Source organism: Oncorhynchus kisutch, linkage group LG4, assembly GCF_002021735.2.
Source record: "Oncorhynchus kisutch isolate 150728-3 linkage group LG4, Okis_V2, whole genome shotgun sequence".
Classification (NCBI taxonomy): domain Eukaryota; kingdom Metazoa; phylum Chordata; class Actinopteri; order Salmoniformes; family Salmonidae; genus Oncorhynchus; species Oncorhynchus kisutch.
The window spans coordinates 61,063,867-61,086,684 of NC_034177.2; the positions used below are offsets into that span (position 1 = coordinate 61,063,867).

The 22,818-nt window shown below is 44.4% G+C and overlaps 1 protein-coding gene across 4 annotated transcripts in view; it reads right to left on the reverse strand.

Moving 5' to 3' along the window:
* Positions 1–22,818, reverse strand: part of LOC109889799 (regulator of microtubule dynamics protein 2) — a 71,654-nt gene that overhangs the window by 2,683 nt on the left and 46,153 nt on the right. For all 4 annotated transcript variants that reach the window (XM_031823356.1, XM_031823357.1, XM_020481518.2 and 1 more), the window contains exons 6-10: positions 4,085–4,160; positions 2,815–2,892; positions 1,882–1,980; positions 336–389; positions 122–202 (exon numbers count right to left, since the gene is read on the reverse strand). In XM_031823356.1, coding sequence (XP_031679216.1) covers positions 122–202; positions 336–389; positions 1,882–1,980; positions 2,815–2,892; positions 4,085–4,160 — 388 coding nt within the window. The remainder of the gene's footprint in view (positions 1–121; positions 203–335; positions 390–1,881; positions 1,981–2,814; positions 2,893–4,084; positions 4,161–22,818) is intronic.

Genomic DNA, 22,818 nt, shown 5'->3' on the forward strand with positions numbered 1-22,818 from the left:
GAGAGAGAGAAATAAAAAGAGACAATCAATCTCTTTTTGAACCACACAACAATGACAAACGTCAGAGAACTAAGACTTTAGAGCACAAGAATAAGCCAGTGACAATACAGTCAGTACCCACCTCTTTGGAAACAGTTTCCATTGAGGCAGCAGCATCCCACATCTTCCTGGCCTGACCTTTCTGCCCCAGGTCTCTGTAACACTGACCAATCAAAAACACATTCCTCCTCCTCATCATTATCACCATCGGTGCACATACAGAGTCCGTTTGATTATTGGATATACTGTAGATTAATCTAAGACGCAAACATTACAACATGGGCAGTCCGACTTACCTTGGCTAAAAACACATAGTTTAATTTGGAGTACTTGGGACGGATCTCCTCCACCTGTGAAAGAGTGAAAATATTATAAAACACGAGAACACTTGTACTTGCTGATAATCAACTCTTTCTGGAGTTCAGCTTCCTGAGGCTGGAACAAAATGCCCTCTCCTTGTCCAGAATCTCTGTATTCTGAGTCATACTCTTGTGAGAAGGTAGCCCTGCATTGTAAGCACAAATCTCCCCCGCAAGCTTTGAGAGTGTCTGAGTTAAGTGTTACCATAAGGCCAGAGGAGGCTGGTGGGAAGAGCTATAGGAGGAGTAGGCTCATTGTAATGGCTGGAATGGAATAAATGGAAGTGAGTCAAACGTGGTTTCCATACGTTTGATACCGTTCCATTGATTCCATTCCAGCCTTTACAATGAGCCTGTCCTCCTATAGCACAATAAAAACGTCTGTATTCTTCCATTGGACCGGCACCAAAAACACAACCGCTGACAAAAACACTGCCTCACAGTTTACGTTCTAATGGCATCAGATCAGTCCAGGACAGGTACGGGGGTTGGTACACGATTTGGGCAAATGACTGCAATTGAAACATAGAACCTGCTCAGCACACACAATTACAGAAAGGACTAACCAAAGCACTATTCTGCCTCTAGCTGTAGACAATTCTATTTCACATGACTCTACCTTAAATTCGGACCCTATATAGCCTGAGTATTAATAGTACAATTAGAAGAATACTAGGGCAACACCTGGGCACTAGGTAGTGTGTGTAGTTACTGTTTGTGTACTTAGTTATAATGGCACAAGTTGTAGAACAGCAGGATGTGTTTGTTGAAGCTAAACAGCCACTACCAGAGTCCTTGCGGCCAGAAGAAACAAGTTACAACAGAGACCACTTAAATTCATTCATTGATGGGTGAGATACACAAGACATGAGGAAGAGGCATGATGCAAGAGAATCTTGGACAGGAGTAATTTCACATCTCTCTATATAAACATGTGAAATGTGGGAACACAGATTAAGCCTCGAAATACTTGTGGTTTGGTCTTTAAATCTTAAATCTAACAGCAAGTGCGCAGAACACAGGGAGGAGTTCTCCGAGTTGAAATGTACAGTGATCAGAAAAGCTGAGTTAAAGAGATAGAACTTGGGGCGGCATGTGAAAGCCTTAGTGGTTAGAGAGTCGGACCAGTAACCGAAAGGTTGCCAGATCGAATCCCAGAACTGACAAGGTAAAAAAAAAAGAACATCTGCCGTTTTGCCCCTGAACAAGGCAGGACGACTGTTCTCTGATAGGCCGTCATTGTAAATAAGAATTTGTTCTTAACTGAGTTGCCTAGTTAAATAAAAAAAACTTGAAAGGACTGTATGATTCTAACAGGCTAAAGTAACAGAAACAGAGTAGCTGTCCATATTCAAATATAGCAGTCGGGCAAATGAGAAATGTACTGGTAAATTACATTTGCAAGGCCTGACATGCTTTACTCCACACTAACAGGTACTGCCAAACACACCACAATCTATGGTAGCAAGGTGAATCCCAATACCTTGAGGAAGTTCTTCAGCGCATCTTGGACCGTGGCACTTGGAGGCTCTCCAAACAATGTAGCAGCAATTTTCCTCTCGATCCAGGACAGCTGAGCCACCTGAACAGAACCAGTGTATAGAGCCCTTTCAGAACATGGTGAATCAGATAAACATTTAAAACAACATGGTGTGAACATGACTCTCATACTACAGTGCGTAAACAGTGCAAGTAGCATTTAAACAGGAGGGGGGAGGGGGGGTCATGGGAGTAAAGGATCTGAAAATTACTTTTCCCCCCCCCCATCTTAAAAAAAAAAAAGAAGTCACTATGGAAAGACACTTCCAAAATACTAACTAATGTTCCTAAAGCCCCGTCACTCAGGATGCGGAGACAATATAACCCGCAATGGAAGCAATTTCTAATCCTGACACAAACCAACCCATCATGATAAGCAGTCACACACACACACCTTTTCCATAAAACTTGATTACAGGAATAAGATAATGGGCCTAATGTGATGGACTTGCTGGGTCAAACGCACGCACTGTTCCTTCCCCGCCCCATTCATCTTAGAAATGTGCATTTGTAGGTGTAGCACTGCCTTGCCGTCCCCGTGGGCCCTTTCAAAGAGGGGCCAGTGCCTGAACGTAAACAGCGGATCAATGTTTAACGTGAACACAGAGCAGAACGCCCTTTAAATTCACTCTCACAAATCATCAGGTGTGACTTTTTCTTCCTTCTTCGGAGAAATAGCCACTCATCTTTGACTGCAGCTAGCTACACATGGCAGGGTATGTGGAGGGTGCTTGTGTGCGTGTCTGTCAATGAGTGTGTGTCAATGAGTGTGTATTGCTAATGACTCCTTCTCAAAGCTCCTACATTGATCACTTTTCAGGGAGTGTATTCCTCACTGTATGGTTGACTTGGGTTAATGTGTGTGTATGTCACATACAGCGTAGCACCAGCGGCCCAGCAGGTAGTAAGACATAGGATCCTGAGGTTTCAGCTCGATGGCCTTATCCAGATGATCCTGAACACAGAAGAGGACAGACAGCATTAAGTGTTGATTCATGACACCACACATTTTCCTCTGACCTGATCTGCCCTGCTCCACAGCTCCCCACAACTATGCCACAAAAATCTCTCACACACGCACATGCATCACAAGCTCCTATTTGTCATGCAACCCTCTCCCTCCCACTGTTCTTTTCCACTCAATCGCAAAATCCTCTTTCTCTCATATATATATATATATATATATGCTGCGTGCGGTTCAGCCATTATGCAACCCATGCATCTGGGTGTTTTATTTATTTAACCCTTATTTTAGCAGGTAAGTTGACTGAGAACACATTCTCATTAACAGCAACAACCTGGGGAATAGTTACAGGGGAGAGAAAACAACCAATTTTAAGCTGTGGATGATTAGGTGGCCATGATGGTATGAGGGCCAGATTGGGAATTTAGCACAGGACACCAGGGTTAACACCCCTACTCTTACTATAAGTGCCATGGGATCTTCCGTGACCAGAGAGTCAAGACACCCGTTTAACGTCTCATCCGAAAGACAGCACCCGTCACATGGCAATGTCCCCAATCACTGCCTTGGGGCACTGGGATTTTTTTTATAGACCAGATGAAAGAGTGCCTCCTCCGAAAGAGTGCCACTTTCCAGCAGCATCTGGACTCCCATCCAGGGACCAACCCTGCTTAGCTTCAGAGGCAAGCCAGCAGTGGGATGTAGGGTCGTATGCTGCTGGACAGTGAGGGGAGTGATCTGAATAGAGCCCACAGTCAATAAGGCTAACGCCTGTACAGCAGTCAGTGTATATAAGTACTGACAATAACCGTATGTATAGGAACACTTTTTACATTTAATTTGAGGGATACCTGACCTAAATAAGACCGAGGGTGATTCTTCAGCTGTCAACTTGTGGTTGTATGCCAGGGGAGGACCCTCGACATAGCTGGGAATCAACACTGTCTGAGCGAGACCACAGGGGAAGTTCTGGAAAAGCACACGCCCCGACCTCACCTCAGTTACCCTCTCTTATTATTGCTAAATTCCACCATTCCATCTGTGTGCCTGCCATCACCTCAGGTGCTGCTAATGTAGGTAAGGTCTGACATGCTTCAAGTACACACAAAACAAACACTTGAATCAGTGACTACATAAAGATATGGCTTTATGTGTAGACGGTCCGTCAAAAAAAATCACTTACTTTGAAGATGTAGCCATTCTTTATCCTGTTCTGCACAGTCTCGTACTCTGTCATGATTCCACACATTATGGCGTACCTAGAGAAACAGAGAATTGAGAGAATTGCTCGACAATGTTGCTTTGGCAATATGAATATGTCATTTTTGTCATGCCAATAAAGCCTTTTGAAAGTGAGAGACACCCCTATTTCAATACTTTGTAGAAGAAGCACCTTTGGCAGCGATTACAGCTGTGAGTCTTTCTGGGTAAGTCTGTAAGAGCTTTCCACACCTGGATTGTGCAACATTTGCCTCTTTTTTTTCTCCCTGAAATTGCTTTAAGCTCTGTCAAATTGTTTGTTGATCATTGCTAGACAACCATTTTCATATAACTTGCCATATATTTTCAAGCAGATTTAAGTTCAAACTGTAACTAAGCCACTCAGGAACATTCATGGTCTACTTGGTAAAGAGCTCCAATGTAGATTTGGCCTTGTGTTTAAGGTTATTGTTCTGATTAAGGTGAATTAAACTCAGTGTCTGGTGGAAATCAGACTGAACCAGGTTTTCCTCAACGATTTTGTCTGTGTTTAGCTCCATTACGTTTATTTTTTATTCTGAAAAACTCCAGTCCTTAACGATTACAAGCATACCCATAACATGATGCAGCCACCACTACGCTTGAAAATATGGAGTGTGCTACTCATGAATGTGCTGCATTGGATTTGCTCAAAACATAACACTTTGTATTCTAGACAAAAAGTGAATTGCTAAGCCACATTTTTGGCAGTATTATTTTAGTGCCTTGTTCCAAACAGGATGCATGTTTTGGAATATTTGTATTCTGTAAAGACTTCCTTCTATTCACTGTCATTTAGGTACGTATTGTGGAGTAACTACAATGTTGTTGATCCATCTTCAGTTTTCCACCATTACAGCCATTAAACTCTGTAACTGTTTTAAAAAGTCACCATTGGCCTCATGGTGAAATCCTTGAGAAGTTTCCTTCCTCCGGCAAGTGAGTTAGGAAGGACGCCTGTATCTTTTGTAGTGACTGGGTGTATTGATAGAGGTCGACCGATTATGATTTTTCAACACCGATACCGATTATTGGAGGACCAAAAAAGCCGATACCGATTAATCGGCTGGTTAAAAAAATATACAGTGCGGCAAAATTATTTAGTCAGCCACCAATTGTGCAAGTTCTCCCACTTAAAAATATGAGAGAGGCCTGTAATTTTCATCATAGGTACACTTCAACTATGACAGACAAAATGAGAAAAACAATCCAGAAAATCACATTGTAGGATTTTTTATTAATTTATTTGCAAATTATGGTGGAAAATAAGTATTTAGTCAATAACCAAAGTTTATCTCAATACTTTGTTATATACCCTTTGTTGGCAATTACAGAGGTCAAAAGGTTTCTGTAAGTCTTCACACACTGTTGCTGGTATTTTGGCCCATTCCTCCATGCAGATCTCCTCTAGAGCAGTGATGTTTTGGGGCTGTTGCTGGGCAACACGGACTTTCAACTCCCTCCAAAGATTTTCTATGGGGTTGAGATCGGGAGACTGGCTAGGTCACTCCAGGAGCTTGAAATACCTCTTATGAAGCCACTCCTTCGTTGTCCGGGCGGTGTGTTTGGGATCATTGTCATGCTGAAAGACCCAGCCACGTTTCATCTTCAATGCCCTTGCTGATGGAAGGAGGTTTTCACTCAAAATCTCACAATACATGGCCCCATTCATTCTTTCCTTTACACGGATCAGTCGTCCTGGTCCCTTTGCAGAAAAACAGCCCCAAAGCATGATGTTTCCACCCCCATGCTTCACAGTAGGTATGGTGTTCTTTGGATGCAACTCAGCATTCTTTGTCCTCCAAACACGACGAGTTGAGTTTACCAAAAAGTTATATTTTTGTTTCATCTGCCAATCTTCTTCTGGATCATCCAAATGCTCTCTAGCAAACTTCCGACGGGCCTGGACGTCTGGCACTGCAGGATTTGAGTCCCTGGCGGCGTAGTGTGTTACTGATGGTAGGCTTTGTTACTATGGTCCCAGCTCTCTGCAGGTCATTCACTAGGTCCCCCCCATGTGGTTCTGGGATTTTTGCTCACTGTTCTTGTGATCATTTTGACCCCACGGGGTGAGATCTTGCGTGGATCCCCAGATCGAGGGAGATTATCAGTGGTCTTGTATGTCTTCCATTTCCTAATAATTGCTCCCACAGTTGATTTCTTCAAACCAAGCTGCTTACCTATTGCAGATTCAGTCTTCCCAGCCTGGTGCAGGTCTACAATTTTGTTTCTGGTGTCCTTTGACAGCTCTTTGGTCTTGGCCATAGTGGAGTTTGGAGTGTGACTGTTTGTGGTTGTGGACAGGTGTCTTTTATACTGATAACAAGTTCAAACAGGTGCCATTAATACAGGGAACGAGTGGAGGACAGAGGAGCCTCTTAAAGAAGTTACAGGTCTGTGAGAGCCAGAAATCTTGCTTGTTTGTAGGTGACCAAATACTTATTTTCCACCATAATTTGCAAATAAATTAATTAAAATCCTACATTTTGATTTTCTGGATTTTTTTTTCTCATTTTGTCTGTCATAGTTGAAGTGTACCTATGACAAAAATTACAGGCCTCTCATCTTTTTAAGTGGGAGAACTTGCACAATTGGTGGCTGACTAAATATCTTTTTGCTCCACTGTATTTGTAATAATGACAATTACAACAATACTGAATGAACACTTATTTTAACTTAATATAATACATCAATAAAATAAATTTAGCCTCAAGTAAATAATGAAACATGTTCAATTTGGTTTAAATAATGCAAAAACAAAGTTTTGGAGAAGAAAGTAAAAGTGCAATATGTGCCATGTAAGAAAGCTAACATTTCAGTTCCTTGCTCAGAACATGAGAACATATGAAAGCTGGTGGTTCCTTTTAACATGAGTCTTATTTCCAGGTAAGAAGTTTTAGGTTGTAGTTATTATAGGAATTATAGGACTATTTCCCTCTATACCATTTGTATTTCATTAACCTTTTGACTACTGGATAATCTTATAGGCACTTTAGTATTGCCAGTGTAACAGTATAGCTTCCGTCCCTCTAGTTAGCGCGCGCTAACTAGCTAGCCATTTCACTTCGGTTACACCAGCCTCATCTTGGGAGTTGATAGGCTTGAAGTCATAAACAGCGCAATGTTTGACGCACAACGAAGAGCTGCTGGCAAAACGCACGAAAGTGCTGTTTGAATGAATGTTTACGCGCCTGCTTCTGCCTACCACCGCTCAGTCAGATACTTGTATGCTCAGTCAGGCATTGGAAACCTCCCTGGTCTTTGTGGTTGAATCTGTGTTTGAAATTCCCTGCTGGACAAAGGGACCTTACAGATAATTGTATGTGTGGGGTACAGAGATGAGGTAGTCATTCCAAAAAATCATGTTAAACACTATTATTGCACACAGAGTGAGTCCATGCAACTTATTATGTGACTTGTTAAGCACATGTTTACTCCTGAACTAATTTAGGCTTTCCATAACAAAGAGAGAAATTTGGAGGTGCTTATATTTGTCCTGTTACACACAAGTGTGCAATTGAAATGCGTTTCTTTGCATATCTCAACTTGCCCTGAGACACCTGTAGGGAGTGGGGTCACGGCCAGCGTTGCCATTTTACAGCACCCATGGAGCAATTAGGACTAAGTGCGTTGCTCAAATCAAAAATACCTATTTAAATGAAAACATTTACAATAACAAATAAAGAGCAGCAGTAAAATAACAATATTGAGGCTATATACAGGGGGTACAGGTACAGAGTCAATGTCGAGGTAATATGTACATGTAGGTAGAGTTTTTAAAGTGACTATGCATAGATAATAACAGAGTAGGAGCAGCGTAAGAGGGGGGCGGGGGCAATGCAAATAGTCTGGGTAGTCATTTGATTAGATGTTCAGGAGTCTTATGGCTTGGAGGCAGAAGCTGTTTAGAAGCCTCTTGGACCTAGACTTGGCACTCCCGTACCGCTTGCTGTGCGGTAGCAGAGAGAACAGTCTATGACTAGGGTGGCTGGAATCTTTGACCATTTTTAGGGCCTTCCTCTGACACTGCCTGGTATAAAGGTCCTGGATGGCAGGAAGCTTGGCCCCAGTGACGTAATGGGCCGTACGCACTATTCTCTGTAGTACCTTGATGTAGGAGCACGAACAGTTGCCATACCAGGCAGACATATAACCCGTCAGGATGCTCTCGATGGTGCAGCTGTAGAACCTTGAGGATCTGAGGACCCATGTCAAATCTTTTTAGTCTCCTGAAAAGGTTTTGTCGTGCCCTCTTCACAACTATCTTGGTGTGCTTGGACCATGTTAGTTTGTTGGTGATGTGGACACCAAGGAACTTGAAGCTCTCAACCTGCACCACTACAGCCCCGTTGATGAGAATGGGGGCCTGCTCGATCCTCCTTTTCCTGTAGTACACAATCATCTCCTTTGTCTAGATCATGTTGAGGGAGAGGTTGTTGTCCTTGCACCACACGATCAGGTGTCTGATCTCCTCCCTATAGGCTGTCTCGTCATTCTCGGTGATCAGGCCTACCACTGTTGTATCATCAGCAAACTTAAATGATGGTGTTGGGAGTCGTGCCTGGCCGTGCAGTCATGAGTGAACAGGGAGTACGGAAGGGGACTGAGCACGCACCCGACCCGAGGAGCCCCTGTATTGAGGATCAGCGTGGTGGATGTGTTGTTACCTACCCTTACCACCTGGGGGCGGCCCGACAAGAAGTCCAGGATCCAATTGCAGAGGGAGGTGTTGAGTCACAGGGTCCTTAGCTTAGAGGGCACTACGGTGTTGAACACTGAGCTGTAGTCAATGAATAGCACTCTAACATATGTGTTCCTTTTGTCCAGGTGTGAAAGGGCAGTATGGAGTGCAATAGAGATTGTATCATCTGTAGATCTGTTGGAGCGGCATGCAAATTGGAGTGGGTCTAGGATTTCTAGGATAGTGGTGTTGATGTGAGCCATGACCAGCCTTTCAAAGCACTTCATGGCTACAGATGTGAGTGCTATGGGTCGGTAGTCATTTAGGCAGGTTACCTTAGTGTTCTTGGGCACAGGGACTATGGTGGTCTGCTTGAAACATGTTGGTATTACAGACACAGACAGGGAGAGGTTGAAAATGTCAGTGAAGACACTTGCCAGTTGGTCATCGCATGCTCGGAGTACACATCCTGGTAATCAGTCTGGCCCTGCGGCCTTGTGAATGTCGACCTGTTTAAAGGTCTTACTCACATCGGCTGTGGAGAGCGTGATCACACAGTCGTCCGGAACAGCTGATGTTCTCATACATGTTTCAGTGTTACTTGTCTCGAAGCAAGCATAGAAGTTATTTAGCTCGTCTGGTAGCCTCGTGTCATGGGCAGCTCTCAGCCGTGCTTCCCTTTGTAATCTGTAATAGTTTGCAAGCCCCGCCACATCCGACGAGCGTCAAAGCTGGTGTAGTACGATTCAATCTTAGTCCCGTATTGATGTTTTGCTCGTTTAATGGTTCGTCAGAGAGCAGGATTTTTTATAAGCTTCCGGGTTAGAGTCAAACTCCTTGAAATCGGCAGCTCTACCCTTTAGCTCAGTGCGGATGTTGCCTGTAATCCATGGCTTCTGGTTTGGGTATGTACGTACAGCCACTGTGGGGATGATGTCGTCAATGCACTTATTAATGAAGCCAGTGACTGATGTGTTGTACTCCTCAATGCCATCGGAGGAATCCTAGAATATCCATATCCAGTCTGTGCTAGCAAAACAGTCCTGTAGCATCTGCTTCATCTGACCACTTTTTTATTGACCAAGTCACTGGTGCTTCCTGCTTTAATTTTTGCTTGTATGCAGGAATCAAGAGGATATAATTATGGTCAGATTTGCCAAATGGAGGGCAAGGGAGAGCTTTGTACACATCTCTGTGTGTTGGGTAAAGGTGGTCTAGAGTTTTTTCCCCATCTGGTTGCACATTTTGCGCAGCAGGAAATTAGGTCAAACGGATTTAAGTTTCCCTGCATTAAAGTCACCGGCCACTAGGAGCGCCACCTTTGGATGAGTGTTTGCTTATGGCTGTATACAGCTCATTGAGTGCGGTCTTAGTGCCAGCATCGGTTTGTGGTGGTAAATAGACAGCTACGAAGTATATAAATGAAAACTCTCTAGGTAGATAGTGTGGTCTACAGCTTATCATGAGGTATTCTACCTCAGGCGAGCAAAACCTTGAGACTTCCTTAGATATCGTGCACCAGCTGTTGTTTACAAATATAAATAGACCGTCACCCCTAGTCTTACCAGAGGCTGCTGTTCTATCCTGCCGATACAGTGTATAACCCGCCAGCTGTATGTTATTGATTTCGTCATTCAGCCAAGACTCAGTGAAACAAAATCCCTCTCATCCGACAAGGGCACAGCGAAAGATTTTTTTACCCCATCTTGTCGGCTCTGGTATTTGAACCAGCAACCTTTCGGTTACTGGCCCAACACTCTAAGTTTGAGGCTACCTGCCGCCCCTGACTCACACCACTCAATACCTGGGTCACTAGCCACCACTCCACCCAGGAGGGGCTGGAAGCCAACAAATCAAATTGTACACATTTAGCAATGTTAGCGAAACCTCCCAGACAAGCTCCCCATTAAACAACTTGAGAAGGAGAGATAAGATCAGCTGCTTTCCCTCTTTTTCATTGTTCAATATCCCAATTAAAGCTCCAATCTGTACTTTGGGAAGCTGTTCAATGGTCATTTCAATTCTAGAATTGTTTCCAGGGTATAGCTCCAAAATATGGTCAAAATAATCTCTTGGATTGTTAGTCCAAAACAAGTGAAGTGTTTAGTTGTTTTTTGAATCCCAGAATGCAGCTTTAATATACAAGGGACACTGGGAACAAGGAAGGGGCTAAATAAAACCGTGGAAGATGGTGTGTGTTTTATCCGCAGCCTGTAGCTGTGGGTTCTGAGAAAAGTGTGTTGCGCCAACCGCCAATGCTCAAATTCTGTTGCCTGATTAGAAGGAAAGTATTAGAATTTTGTGTATGCTCAGTGCACTGATTTTCATATGCTCCATGTGATTCATACGTGCTTTAAAATGTATACCACCTATACAGTGGGTGTTGCAAAATAAGACAGCGAGAAATAAAGTGCCACCCACACCACACTCACAAAAGCATCTTTATCTATTATCTGCCAAAGCATTGGCGGGTGAATTGTATATAACTGTAACAAAACTGTAATTGTTTATTTTCTTATGGCAGCGCGATGAGATAGCGGAGATGCTATCTGCAGCTTTTAGCCGACTGGCTTCCAATGAAAACATTCTGGTGTGTGATGATATGTTTTCGCAAGTCCTACACCACTGACCAACTTGCTATCTGTTAATGAATAAATACGGCTGGTGGATGGATGATAAAATAGTTTGCTTCTCCCCTATCTGAATAGATAGATAGATCTTAGGCACATGTATACACTGAGTACACCAAACATTAGGAACACCTTCCTAATAGAGTGGCACGCCCCTTCTTTTGCTCCAATTCGTCAGGGCATGTGGATTCCACACTCTACACTGCCCATGTTGACTGCAATGCTTCCCACAGTTGTGCCAAGTTGGCTGGATGTCCTTTGGGTGCTGGATAATTCTTGATACACACGGGAAACTTGAGCGTGAAAAACCCAGCAGCGTTGCAGTTCTTGTCACAAACCGGTGTGCAAGGCACCTACTACACCTACCACCATACTCCATTCAAAAGGCACTTAAATCTTGCCACACATACACACAATGCATGTCTCAATTGTCTCAAGGATTAGAAACCCTTCTTTAAACTAGTCTCCTCCCCTTCATCTACGTTGACTGAAGTAGACTTAACAAGTGACATCAATAAGGGATCACAGCTTTCACCTGGTCAGTCTGTCACGGAATGAGCAGGTGTTCTTGATGTTTTGTAGACTCAGTGTATGTATTGACGTGTGGGTAACTGTCAGTGATGTGGGTAACTGTCAGTGATGTGGGTAACTGTCAGTGGTGTGGGTAACTGTCAGTGGTGTGGGTAACTGTCAGTGGTGTGGGTAACTGTCAGTGGTGTGGGTAACTGTCAGTGGTGTGGGTAACTGTCAGTGGTGTGGGTAACTGATGTGGGTAACTGATGTGGGTAACTGATGTGGGTAACTGTCAGTAGGACTTTATTCTTATTTTAAATGTGTGCAGTTCTGTCCTTCAGACCTTCTTGTCTATTGGTGTTCTGCATAATTTCATGTTTTATGTATTGTGTGGACCCCAGGAAGAGTAGCTGCTGATTCTGCAACATCTAATCCAAAATAAAATACTGACTATTAAGGTTAGGGGAGGTAAAGTAGTCTGCCAGATGACCTAAAAAGGTCCCAACAGTTAGTATCTAGGGAGCCTCGAGGGTAACACCTTTCAGAGCCAACATGCCCCAAAACCCTATAACCCTATTTACCCATGCATAACATATTTATAACCACAAGTTGATGGAGTGACAGTGTCTAACAAGCCTGTAAAGAAGCAGTGTCTAACCGCGTAGAATAAACTGTACAAATTATAGTTTTAGTCGAGGAACATTAGCGATTGTCAGGAGTGCAAACACTCTAGGGTAAAACAACAACTCTTGAATTTGCTTTTATGTAGTCCTACTCAATATAATATGATTAACAGCTATAAATCTAAAGTGACGTCAGGAGAGTGGAGTGAAGTTGAGAAACACAGAGTAGCATAACAGAGGTGTGTACTAATCACAGTTCATATGGAACATCTCACAGGTGAGGGCTGTGAAGGAGCATGGTGGATTTCTCAATATTAACCGCAGGAATTTCCTGTCTCTCAGTGGTTAGGCCAAGTTAAGTATAATTATTCAGCATGTAACTCTGCTCTGGCATAGCCAACTAAACTCAACTCCATGATTTTCAATGGAGTAGCAACAAGCGTGGGCGGACTGGAGCTCTGATGTCACATAAAATGAAGTTATCAAAAACTACTGATTTCACCTCCCGAGTGGCGCAGCGGTCTAAGGAACTGCATCGCAGTGCTAGAGGCGTCACTACAGATCCCTGGTTAGATCCTGGGCTGTGTCGCAGCCAGCCGCGACCGGGAGACCCATGAGGTGGCGCACAATTGGCCCAAAGTCATCCGGGTTAGGGGAGGGTGTGGCCGGCCGGGATGCCCTTGACCCATTGCGCACTAGCAACTCCTGTGGCGGGCACACTGACACGGTGGTCGCCAGTAGGACAGCGTTTCCTTCGACACATTGGTACGGCTGGCTTACGGGTTAAGCGAGCAGTGTGTCAAGGAGCAGTGTGTCAAGGAGCAGTGTGTCAAGGAGCAGTGTGTCAAGGAGCAGTGCGGCTTGGCAGGGTGGTGTTTCAGAGGACGCATGGCTCTCGAACTTCGCCTCTCCCGAGTCCGTACGGGAGTTGCAGAGATGGGACCAGACTACAATTACCAATTGGATACCACGGATTTGGATTTGAAATACTGATTTCAGCGCCCAAAGAAAAGACAGCAATTACACAGATCAATGTCGTGCTAATTTTATGTGACGTCGGAGCTCCACACTAGTTGCCGCACAACTCCCATCGTAAATGGTGGAGAAGAGTTTAAATCAGATTTCTGGCAGTGCATAACGAGAAGTACGTGGATCTGGAGGTGCCAGTACAAAACGGCAAAGCTGCTCATGATCGGCCGAGCACATAATGTTGTTGGCTCACCAACCCATTCTGGAGATTCCCTCTACAGGGGGAACTTTCATTTTGGCTGGAAGAGATCCAGAAAGGTGGGGCGACACCAGCAATTGCTACATTTCATGGTCTGTTTATTTTTGCAAATCAATTCATCCATGTAGCACAGGCTAAAAGGTCCATCCTGGTGTAGAGCAGCCACCTAAACAGTTATAATCCTACCTTTAGATCTCAGATCAAGATCTGACCCCAATAGACTTCACCTACACTCCGTGCTAATGAACAACTCATATTGAAAATGTTTGGTAAACTCCGAGCATGTTGCTACTTACGCAGTGTTTTCCCTGGATTCATTTAGCAGTGGTGCACCGCATCTGCCAAACTGTTGTCGCAAAACCCAGAGAATATGGAACAGCCCACATGGACTTTTCCTCTGAAAAGAGCCTGTGTGACATCTTAGAACTTCCCTTACATATTTTTTGTCGTAGTCTACGGAGTACCATTTCTTGTGCGTCTCCTCACAAACAAGCGGGTTCCCGCAATTGTGGGAAAAACACTTTTGAAAGCAGTCAACTTCCTAATATTAGGTTTAAATGCATTTAGCACTCCACAATTCACAGTGAGTGCACAAGGGAGACTAGGGCTATTTGGAACAAGGGAAGTTATCAAAAACTACTGATATCGCCTCCCGAGTGGCGCAGCGGTCGAAGGCACTGCATCGCGCCACTGATGACAATCTTCATCAAGACACTTTACAGTGAGTCTTTCTGGATATGACTGTCCGATAAAGGTCTCTAGGATGTAGGTTAGAATGTGTCAAAGAAGGGTATTTGCACCTGCCATTTGAGATCCGTTTTTTTTTTCTTTTTCTGGCAGCAGCTCTACCGTAAGCCAATTTCCCAAGTGGAAATATAAGCCCATGCTTAAAGTTTACATTTGCGATGTGTGAAACAGCACCTTGACTCTAGAGGCAGAGAGGGGGGGGGGGGGGGGGGTGGATGCGAGGGTGAGAAGTGGTGTGCCTGGCCCCAGGGGCCTGCCCCATGTTTTGTTTTTTTCCCCCCTGCCGAAACAATATCTCCCAAAACTTTTTACAGAAAGGAAGCGAGGGAGGGAGAGATCAAGAGGTAGAGGGCGTCACATGAAACAGAGAAAAGCACTGTCATCGCCAGGACATTGCGCAAGGTTATTACAATCCACTTCTTCCTTGAAATCCCCCACTCCACTGGCCAAAGACAAAGGGGGGGGGGGGCAAGTGTCAACTGCCTGGCAGAAGCAGCAGATTCATTTCAGCCATAAGATCCAAACATAGAAAACTCATTGAAAGAGAGAGGACCAGCAGGCAGACAGCACCCCAGGCTAAACCTAAACAGCACAGGGGTGGATGAACTCTGAATCCTGGGCAACCTGTGTTTGGGAGTAGATGAGCTAATGTTCTTAGAAAAGAGCAATGGAACAAGTGGATAGTGTTTCTGTATTTTTTTTGTGGGGGGGGGGGGGGGGGACAACACCATGACAGTCGTTTTATAGTGTGAGGAAATGTAAATCATAATTAACAAGTATAAAATCAACACCTGCCAAGGGGAAAGTTTGAGAAGTCTGAGGAAACGACAAAGTTCTCACGGAAATGCTAAGTAGAATAAACATTGTTAACCCAGATTTATAAACTATCTTGCAACACCGGAACTGTTTGGCCCTAATTGCCCGTCCCCCACACTTACGCTCGCACTCCAACCTCAAACTGAGAGCTTTATCTCATTTCCCATCTGTCCATTAAACCGGGACATGGACCCAAACTGCTTTAAGTTTCTTACAAACTCCATTAATGGATATAGGGTTAAGCATAAAGCTGTTGTTCTTAATTAACTAAACAAACCCGGAAATGTCTCCCTCTCACACATACCACAGCGCACTGTTGTCAAGTAAATGAGCTAATGCTAATTATTTCCACACGAGCAAGGCAAACAGGACTGTTGGCTCACAGAGCAGGCACAAGGCACCCTGTGACACTTTTCCATGGGAAAAATACACAGAGCAATTTATAGAGGCCAATAACATTCACCGAAGATGAATGGTTTGGTTCACAAATGACAATTTCACTGGTAAATCCTAGAAAATGCACGTACTGGGGAAAAGATTAGCCTTCTTAAAACAATGCATTTGCAAGTACACATAACATACTGCAAGGTACAGTCCTCGCCATATGCATTTGGACAGTGAAGCTCACATTTTTATGTTGTCTCTGCTCAAGCATTTTTGATTTGAGATCGAACGATCAACAAGGGAATAATAAAGTATTTTCATACATATCTTCTTTAGACATAAAAGCACTTTATGTATTGTGGTAAACCGTGGGGTGTTTGGTTTGAGTGCACAGAGATGGACACAGAGACAGGGAGGCTCTTAGTCAGGAAAAACGCCTTTACTGGGAAACATAAAATAAACGTAACAAAATAACGTCTCCCCCCTGGTCCGACTCGGGCCCACAGTGGAGACCTCTCGCGGCTGGGTATGGGTTGCACAGGCGACAGTGCGCGGAGGGCATGGACTCCTCCCGTCCAGGGCAGCTCCACGCAAGCTTCACGGCCACGGCTGGTTCCATCTGGGCCCCATTCAGCCCCTCATCTCTCTCGGTACCTTTCTTCCCCCTCCCCGCGTCTGCGCTCTCTGCCCGGGGCCCTTTCAGCAGGTCCTGGGTGTTCCGGTGGGTTTCCACCGCAGTCAGCAAATCGTCCACGCTTTGGGGGTCCTGCATGCTCGTAGGAGAGGGCCCCGAACGTACCGATCCAGGACAACCTTATAGATTATTGGGAGGGACAGTACGTCAGTCAGTAGACAGCCCTTGAGTAAGGTGACTCAGGATCACACGTTTGAGTCCCTCATAATTCTCTGCCTGGTCAGCGTTCAAGTCGAAGTAGGTCTTCTGGGCCTTCCCGGAGAGGTAGGGTGCCAAAAGGCTTTCCCGCTTGGGCCACCCTTCACGCTGCGCTGTCCTTTCGAAGGTGCACAAATAAGTCTCCACGTCATCTTCCTCCATTAACTTGACCAGGAACTGAGTCGGGCTAGACTCCTGGGATGTACCACCTTTCAGCTGGGCTACGTACGCGACCAAATCGGAGGTTTTGTATTGGTTGACACTCTCCCTTAATTGGTGCCGTCAGCATCGGGGTGTACAGCACAGTTACTCCCAGCAGAGGGAGCCAATGTCGTCACACGTAACTCCCCTCTATCAGCCAACCTCCGGGGGTATACCTCCCGGGATAGACCTCCCGGGATACCACAGTATCTACTCCCCTTGTTTGACGAAATCATAAGTATTTGGACAAATTAGTGTATTAAAGTAGTCAAAATGTGAGTATATGGTCTCATATGCCATGCACTCAATGACTACATCACGCTTGCAACTCTACAAACCCGTTTAGGTTCATTTGCAGTTTGTTTAGGGTCATGACATTAAAACTGGTGAGGACCGTATAGCAGGTTTGATCGGTTCCTTATGCTATATGTGAGGGAGATGAATAAATAGCAATATTGCAGGTCAACAAAATATGATTAACATGTGTAGCACAAACCATTTATATTGGTGGCAATTTGTATATTTCAGCAGTGCATTATGGGAAATAACTTTACAGTTTCAGGAGAATCAGAGGGCTTAATCTAGTACAATCTACTATAGCTGTATTCCATTCGTTGGTCTATGATGAGCAGTCAAGTCCGGACAGGCCCCAGTGTTTCAGATGAGGAATGCAGCATTGGGGCCTCCACAAACAAACAGGATCCATGTGGTTACTTTCTACTCCAGAGAACGAATTAAAAGCAAGGGGATTTTTCTCTAATCACCAAGCAAGGTGGTACATTTTTTAATCAAAACCAGGTGGGGGTTATGTCTACTTTAGCTTTTCAGGAAGTGATGTGCCACAGAGGTGATATAAGGAGAGGTGGTTGAATTTTCAAAACTAACTAAATATCAAACTTTGCTTGAGAAGGACTCTCTTTGAGAAGAAGGTAGATGACGACACGGGAGCCACATGAGGAACCAATACAACTTTCACCAAAACAACAAGTATAACCACACAACATTAAATCTATTTAGCCAATGCCTTCTGAAACTGCTCATACCTCTTGACTTATTCCACATTACAGCCCGAATTCAAAATGGGTTTGATATATTTTGCTCCTCACCCATCTACACACAGTACCCCATGACAAAATTAAAACATGTTTTTAGAAATGTTAGCAAATATATATACGAACGTATGTGGACACCCCTTAAATGAGTGGTTTCTGGTATTTCTGCCACACCCGTTGCTGACAGGTGTTTAAAATCGAGCACACAGCCATGCAATCTCTGCAGACAAACATTGGCAGTAGAATGGCTTTACTGAAGAGCTCAGTGACTTCCAACACGTAGGACCGTCATAGGATGCCACCTTTCCAAGATTCTTCAGTTAGTCAAATGTATGCCCTGCTAGAGCTGCCCTGGTCAAAGTGCTATTATTGTGAAGTGGAAACGTCTAGGTGCAACAACGGATCAGCCGCGAAGTGGTAGGCTACACAAGCTCACAGAACGGGACCGGCAAGCACTGAAGCGTGTTAAAATTGTCTGTCCTCGGTTGCAATAACGAGTTCTAAACTGCCTCTGGAAACAATGTCAGCACAATAAACACTTCATCAGGAGCTTCATGAAATGGGTTTTCCATGGCCAAGCAGCCGCACACAAGCCTGAGATCACCATGCGTAATGCCAAGTGTCGGCTGGAGTGGTGTAAAGCTCGCCCCATTGGACTGGAAACGCGTTCTCTGGAGTGATGAATCACACTTAACCATCTGGCAATCCTACAGACGAATCTGGGTTTGGCGCATGCAAGCTTCCTGCCCCAATGCATAGTGCCAACTGTAATGTTTGGTGGAGGAGGAATAATGGTCTGCGGCTGTTATCCATGGTTTAGGCTAGGCCCCTTAGCTCCAGTGAAGGGAAATCTTAACTCTATAGTGTACAATATCATTCTTGACGATTCTGTGCTTCCAACTTTGTGGCAACAGTTTGGGGAAGGCCCTGTCCTGTTTCAGCATGACAATGCCCCCATGCACAAAGCGAGGTCAATACAGAAATGGCTTGTCGAGATCGATGTGGAAGAATGTGACTGGCCTGCACAGAGCCCTGACCTCAACCCCATCGAACACCGTTGGGATGAATTGGAACGCAGACTGTGAGCCAGACCTAATTGCCCAACATCAGTGCCCGACTTCGCTAATACTCTTGTGGCTGAATGGAAGCAAGTCCACGCAGCAATGTTACAACATCTAGTGGAAAGCCTTCCCAGAAGAGTGGAGACTGTTATAGCAGCAAAGGTGGGACCAATTCTATATTAATTCCAGGTATCCACATACACTACATGACCAAAAGTATCACATTCACATAAATACTCACAACTTTGAGTCAATAAATGTTCGCCTTTGGCAGTGATTACAGCCGTGATTATTTCTGGGTAAGTCTAAAAGCTTTGCATTACAGTTGAAGTACGAAGTTTACATACACTTAGGTTAGAGTCATTAAAACTCGTTTTTCAACCACTCCACAAATTTCTTGTTAACAAACTATAGTTTTGGTAAGTTGGTTAGGACATCTACTTTGTGCATGACACAAGTAATGTTTCCAACAATTGTTTACAGACATTATTTCACTTATAATTCACTGAATCACAATTCCAGTGGGCCAGAAGTTTACATATACTTTTTTATTTTTTATTTTACCTTTATTTAACTAGGCAAGTCAGTTAAGAACACATTCTTATTTTCAATGACTGCCTGGGAACAGTGGGTTAACTGCCTGTTCAGGGGCAGAACGACAGATTTGTACCTTGTCAGCTCGGGGGTTTGAACTCGCAACCTTCCGGTTACTAGTCCAACGCTCTAACCACTAGGCTACGCCTGTGCCTTTAAACAGCTTGGAAAATTCCAGAAAATGATGTCATGGCTTTAGAAGCTTCTAATAGGCTAATTAACATCATTTGAGTCAATTGAAGGTGTACCTGTGGATGTATTTCAAGGCCTACCTTCAAACCCAGTGCCTCTTTTCTTGACATCATGGGAAAATCAAAAGAAATTTGAAAGAAATTAGACCTCCACAAGTTTGGTTAATCCTTTGGAGCAATTTCCAAACACCTGAATGAACCACGTTCATCTGCACAAACAATATTATGCAAGTATAAACACCATGGGACCACACAGCCGTCATACCGCTCAGGAAGGAGACGCGTTCTGTCTCCTAGAGATGAACGTACTTTGGTGCGAAAAGTGCAAATCAATCCCAGAACAACAGCAAAGGACCTTGGAAAGATGCTGGAGGAAACCGGTATAAAAGTATCTATATCCACAGTAGAACGAGTCCTATATCGGCATACCTGGAAATCCCGCTCGGCAAGTAAGAAGCCACTGCTCAAAAACCGCCATTAAAAAGCCAGACTACGGTTTGCAACTGCACATGGGGACAAAGATCATACTTCTTGGAAAAATGTCCTCTGGTCTGATGAAACAAAAATAGAACTGTTTGAACATAATGACCATCATTATGTTTGGAGGAAAAAGGGGGAGGCTTGAAAGCAGAAGAACACCATCCCAACCATGAAGCACAGAGATGGCAACATGTTGTTGGGGGTGCTTTGCTGCAGGAGGGACTGGTGCACTTCACAAAATAGATGGCATCATGAGGCAGGGAAATTATGTGGATATATTGAAGCAACATCTCAAGACATCAGTCAGGAAGTTAAAGCTTGGTCACAAATGGGTCTTCCAAATGGACAATGACCCCAAGCATACTTCCAAAGTTGTGGCAAAATGGCTTAAGGACAACAAAGTCAAGGTATTGGAGTGGCCATCACAAAGCCCTGACCTCATCCTATAGAAAATTTGTGGGCAGAACTGAAAAAGCATGTGCGAGAAGGAGGCCAACAAACCTGACTCAGTTACACCAGCTCTGTCCGGAGGAATGGGTCAAAATTCACCCAACTTATTGTGGGAAGCTTGTGGAAGGCTACCCGAAACGTTTGACGCAAGTTAAACAATTTAAAGGCTTCTGACCCACTGGGAATGTGATGAAAGAAATAAAAGTTGAAATAAATAATTCATTTCATGCATGTTAACATTAGAAACCTACTCCCTAAGTTGGCTTTATTCACTGCTTTAGCACATTCTGCCAACCCGGATGCCTTAGCCATGTCTGAATCCTGGCTTAGGAAAACCACCAAAACCCCTGAAATTTCCATCCCTAACTATAACATTTTCCGCCAAGATAGAACTGCCAAAGGGGGCGGCGTTGCAATCTACTGCAGAGATAGCCTGCAGAGTTCTGTCTTACTATCCAGGTCTGTACCAAAACAATTGAAGCTTCTACTTCTAAAGATTCACCTTTCCAGAAACAAGTCTCTCACCATTGCCGCTTGCTATAGACCACCCTCTGCCACCAGCTGTGCCCGGGACACCATATGTGAATTGATTGTCCCCCCATCTATCTTCTGAGCTTGTGCTGCTAGGTGACCTAAACTGGGACATGCTTAACACCCCAGCCATCCTACAATCTAAGCTGGATGCCCTCAATCTCACACAAATGATCAATGAACCTACCAGGTACAACCCCAAATCGGTAAACACGGGTACCCTCATAGATATCATTCTAAATAACTCACCCTCCAAATACACCTCTGCTGTTTTCAACCAAGATCTCAGCGATCACTGCCTCATTGCCTGCATCCGTAATGTGTCTGAGGTCAAATGACCACCCCTCATCACTGTCAAACGCTCCCTAAAATACTTCAGCGAACAGGCTTTTCTAATCGACCTGGCCGGGGTATCCTCGAATGACATTGACCTCATCGTCAGTAGAGGATGCCTGGTTATTCTTTAAAAGTGCCTTCCTCACCATCTTAAATAAGCATGCTCCATTCCCAAAAAATGGAACCAGGAACAGATATAGCCCTTGGTTCACTCCAGACCGGTCTGCCCTTGACCAGCACAAAAACATCCCGTGGTGTTCTGCATTAGCATTGAATAGCCCCTTGTGATATGCAACTTTTCAGGGAAGTTAGGAACCAATATGCACAGGTAGTTAGGAAAGTTAAGGCTAGCTTTTTTAAACAGAAATTTGCATCCTGTAGTACAAACTCAAAAAAGTTCTGGGACACTAAAGTCCATGGAGAATAAGAGCACCTCCTCCCAGCTGCCCACTGCACTGAGGCTAGGAAACACTGTCACTACTGATAAATCCACAATAATTGAGAATTTCAATAAGCATTTTTCTACGGCTGGCCATGCTTTCCACCTGGCTACCGCTACCCTGGTCAACAGCCCTGCGCTCACCACAGCAACTCGCTCAAACCTCCCCCACTTCTCCTTCACCCAAATCCAGATAGCTGATTGTTCTGAAAGAACTGCAAAATCTGGACCCCTACAAATCAGCCGGGCAAGACAATCTGGACCCTCTCTTTCCAAAATGATCTGCCGAAATTGTTGCAACCCCTATTACTAGCATGTTCAACCAACCTCTTTTGTGTCATCTAAGATTCCCATAGATAAGAAAGCTGCCGCGGTCATCCCCCTCTTTAAAGGGGGAGACACTCTAGACCCATCATTATGTTTATTCTACCCTGCCTTTCTAAGGTCTTTGAAAGCCCAGATTACCGACCATTTCAAATCTCACCGTACCTTCTCCGCTGGTCATGGGTGCACCTCAGCCACGCTCAAGGTCCTAAACGATATCATAACCGCCACTGATAAGAGACATTACTGTGCAGCCGTATTCGTCGACCTGGCTAAGGCTTTCGACTCTGTCAATCACAACATTCTTATTGGCAGAATCAACAGCCTTGATTTCAAATGATTGCCTCGCTTGGTTCACCAACTACTTCTCCGAAAGAGTTCAGTATGTCAAATCAGAGGACCTGTTGTCCGGACCTCTGGCAGTCTCTATGGGGGTGCCACAGGGTTCAATTCTCGGGCCGACTCTCTTCTCTGTATATATCAATGATGTCGCTCTAACTACTGG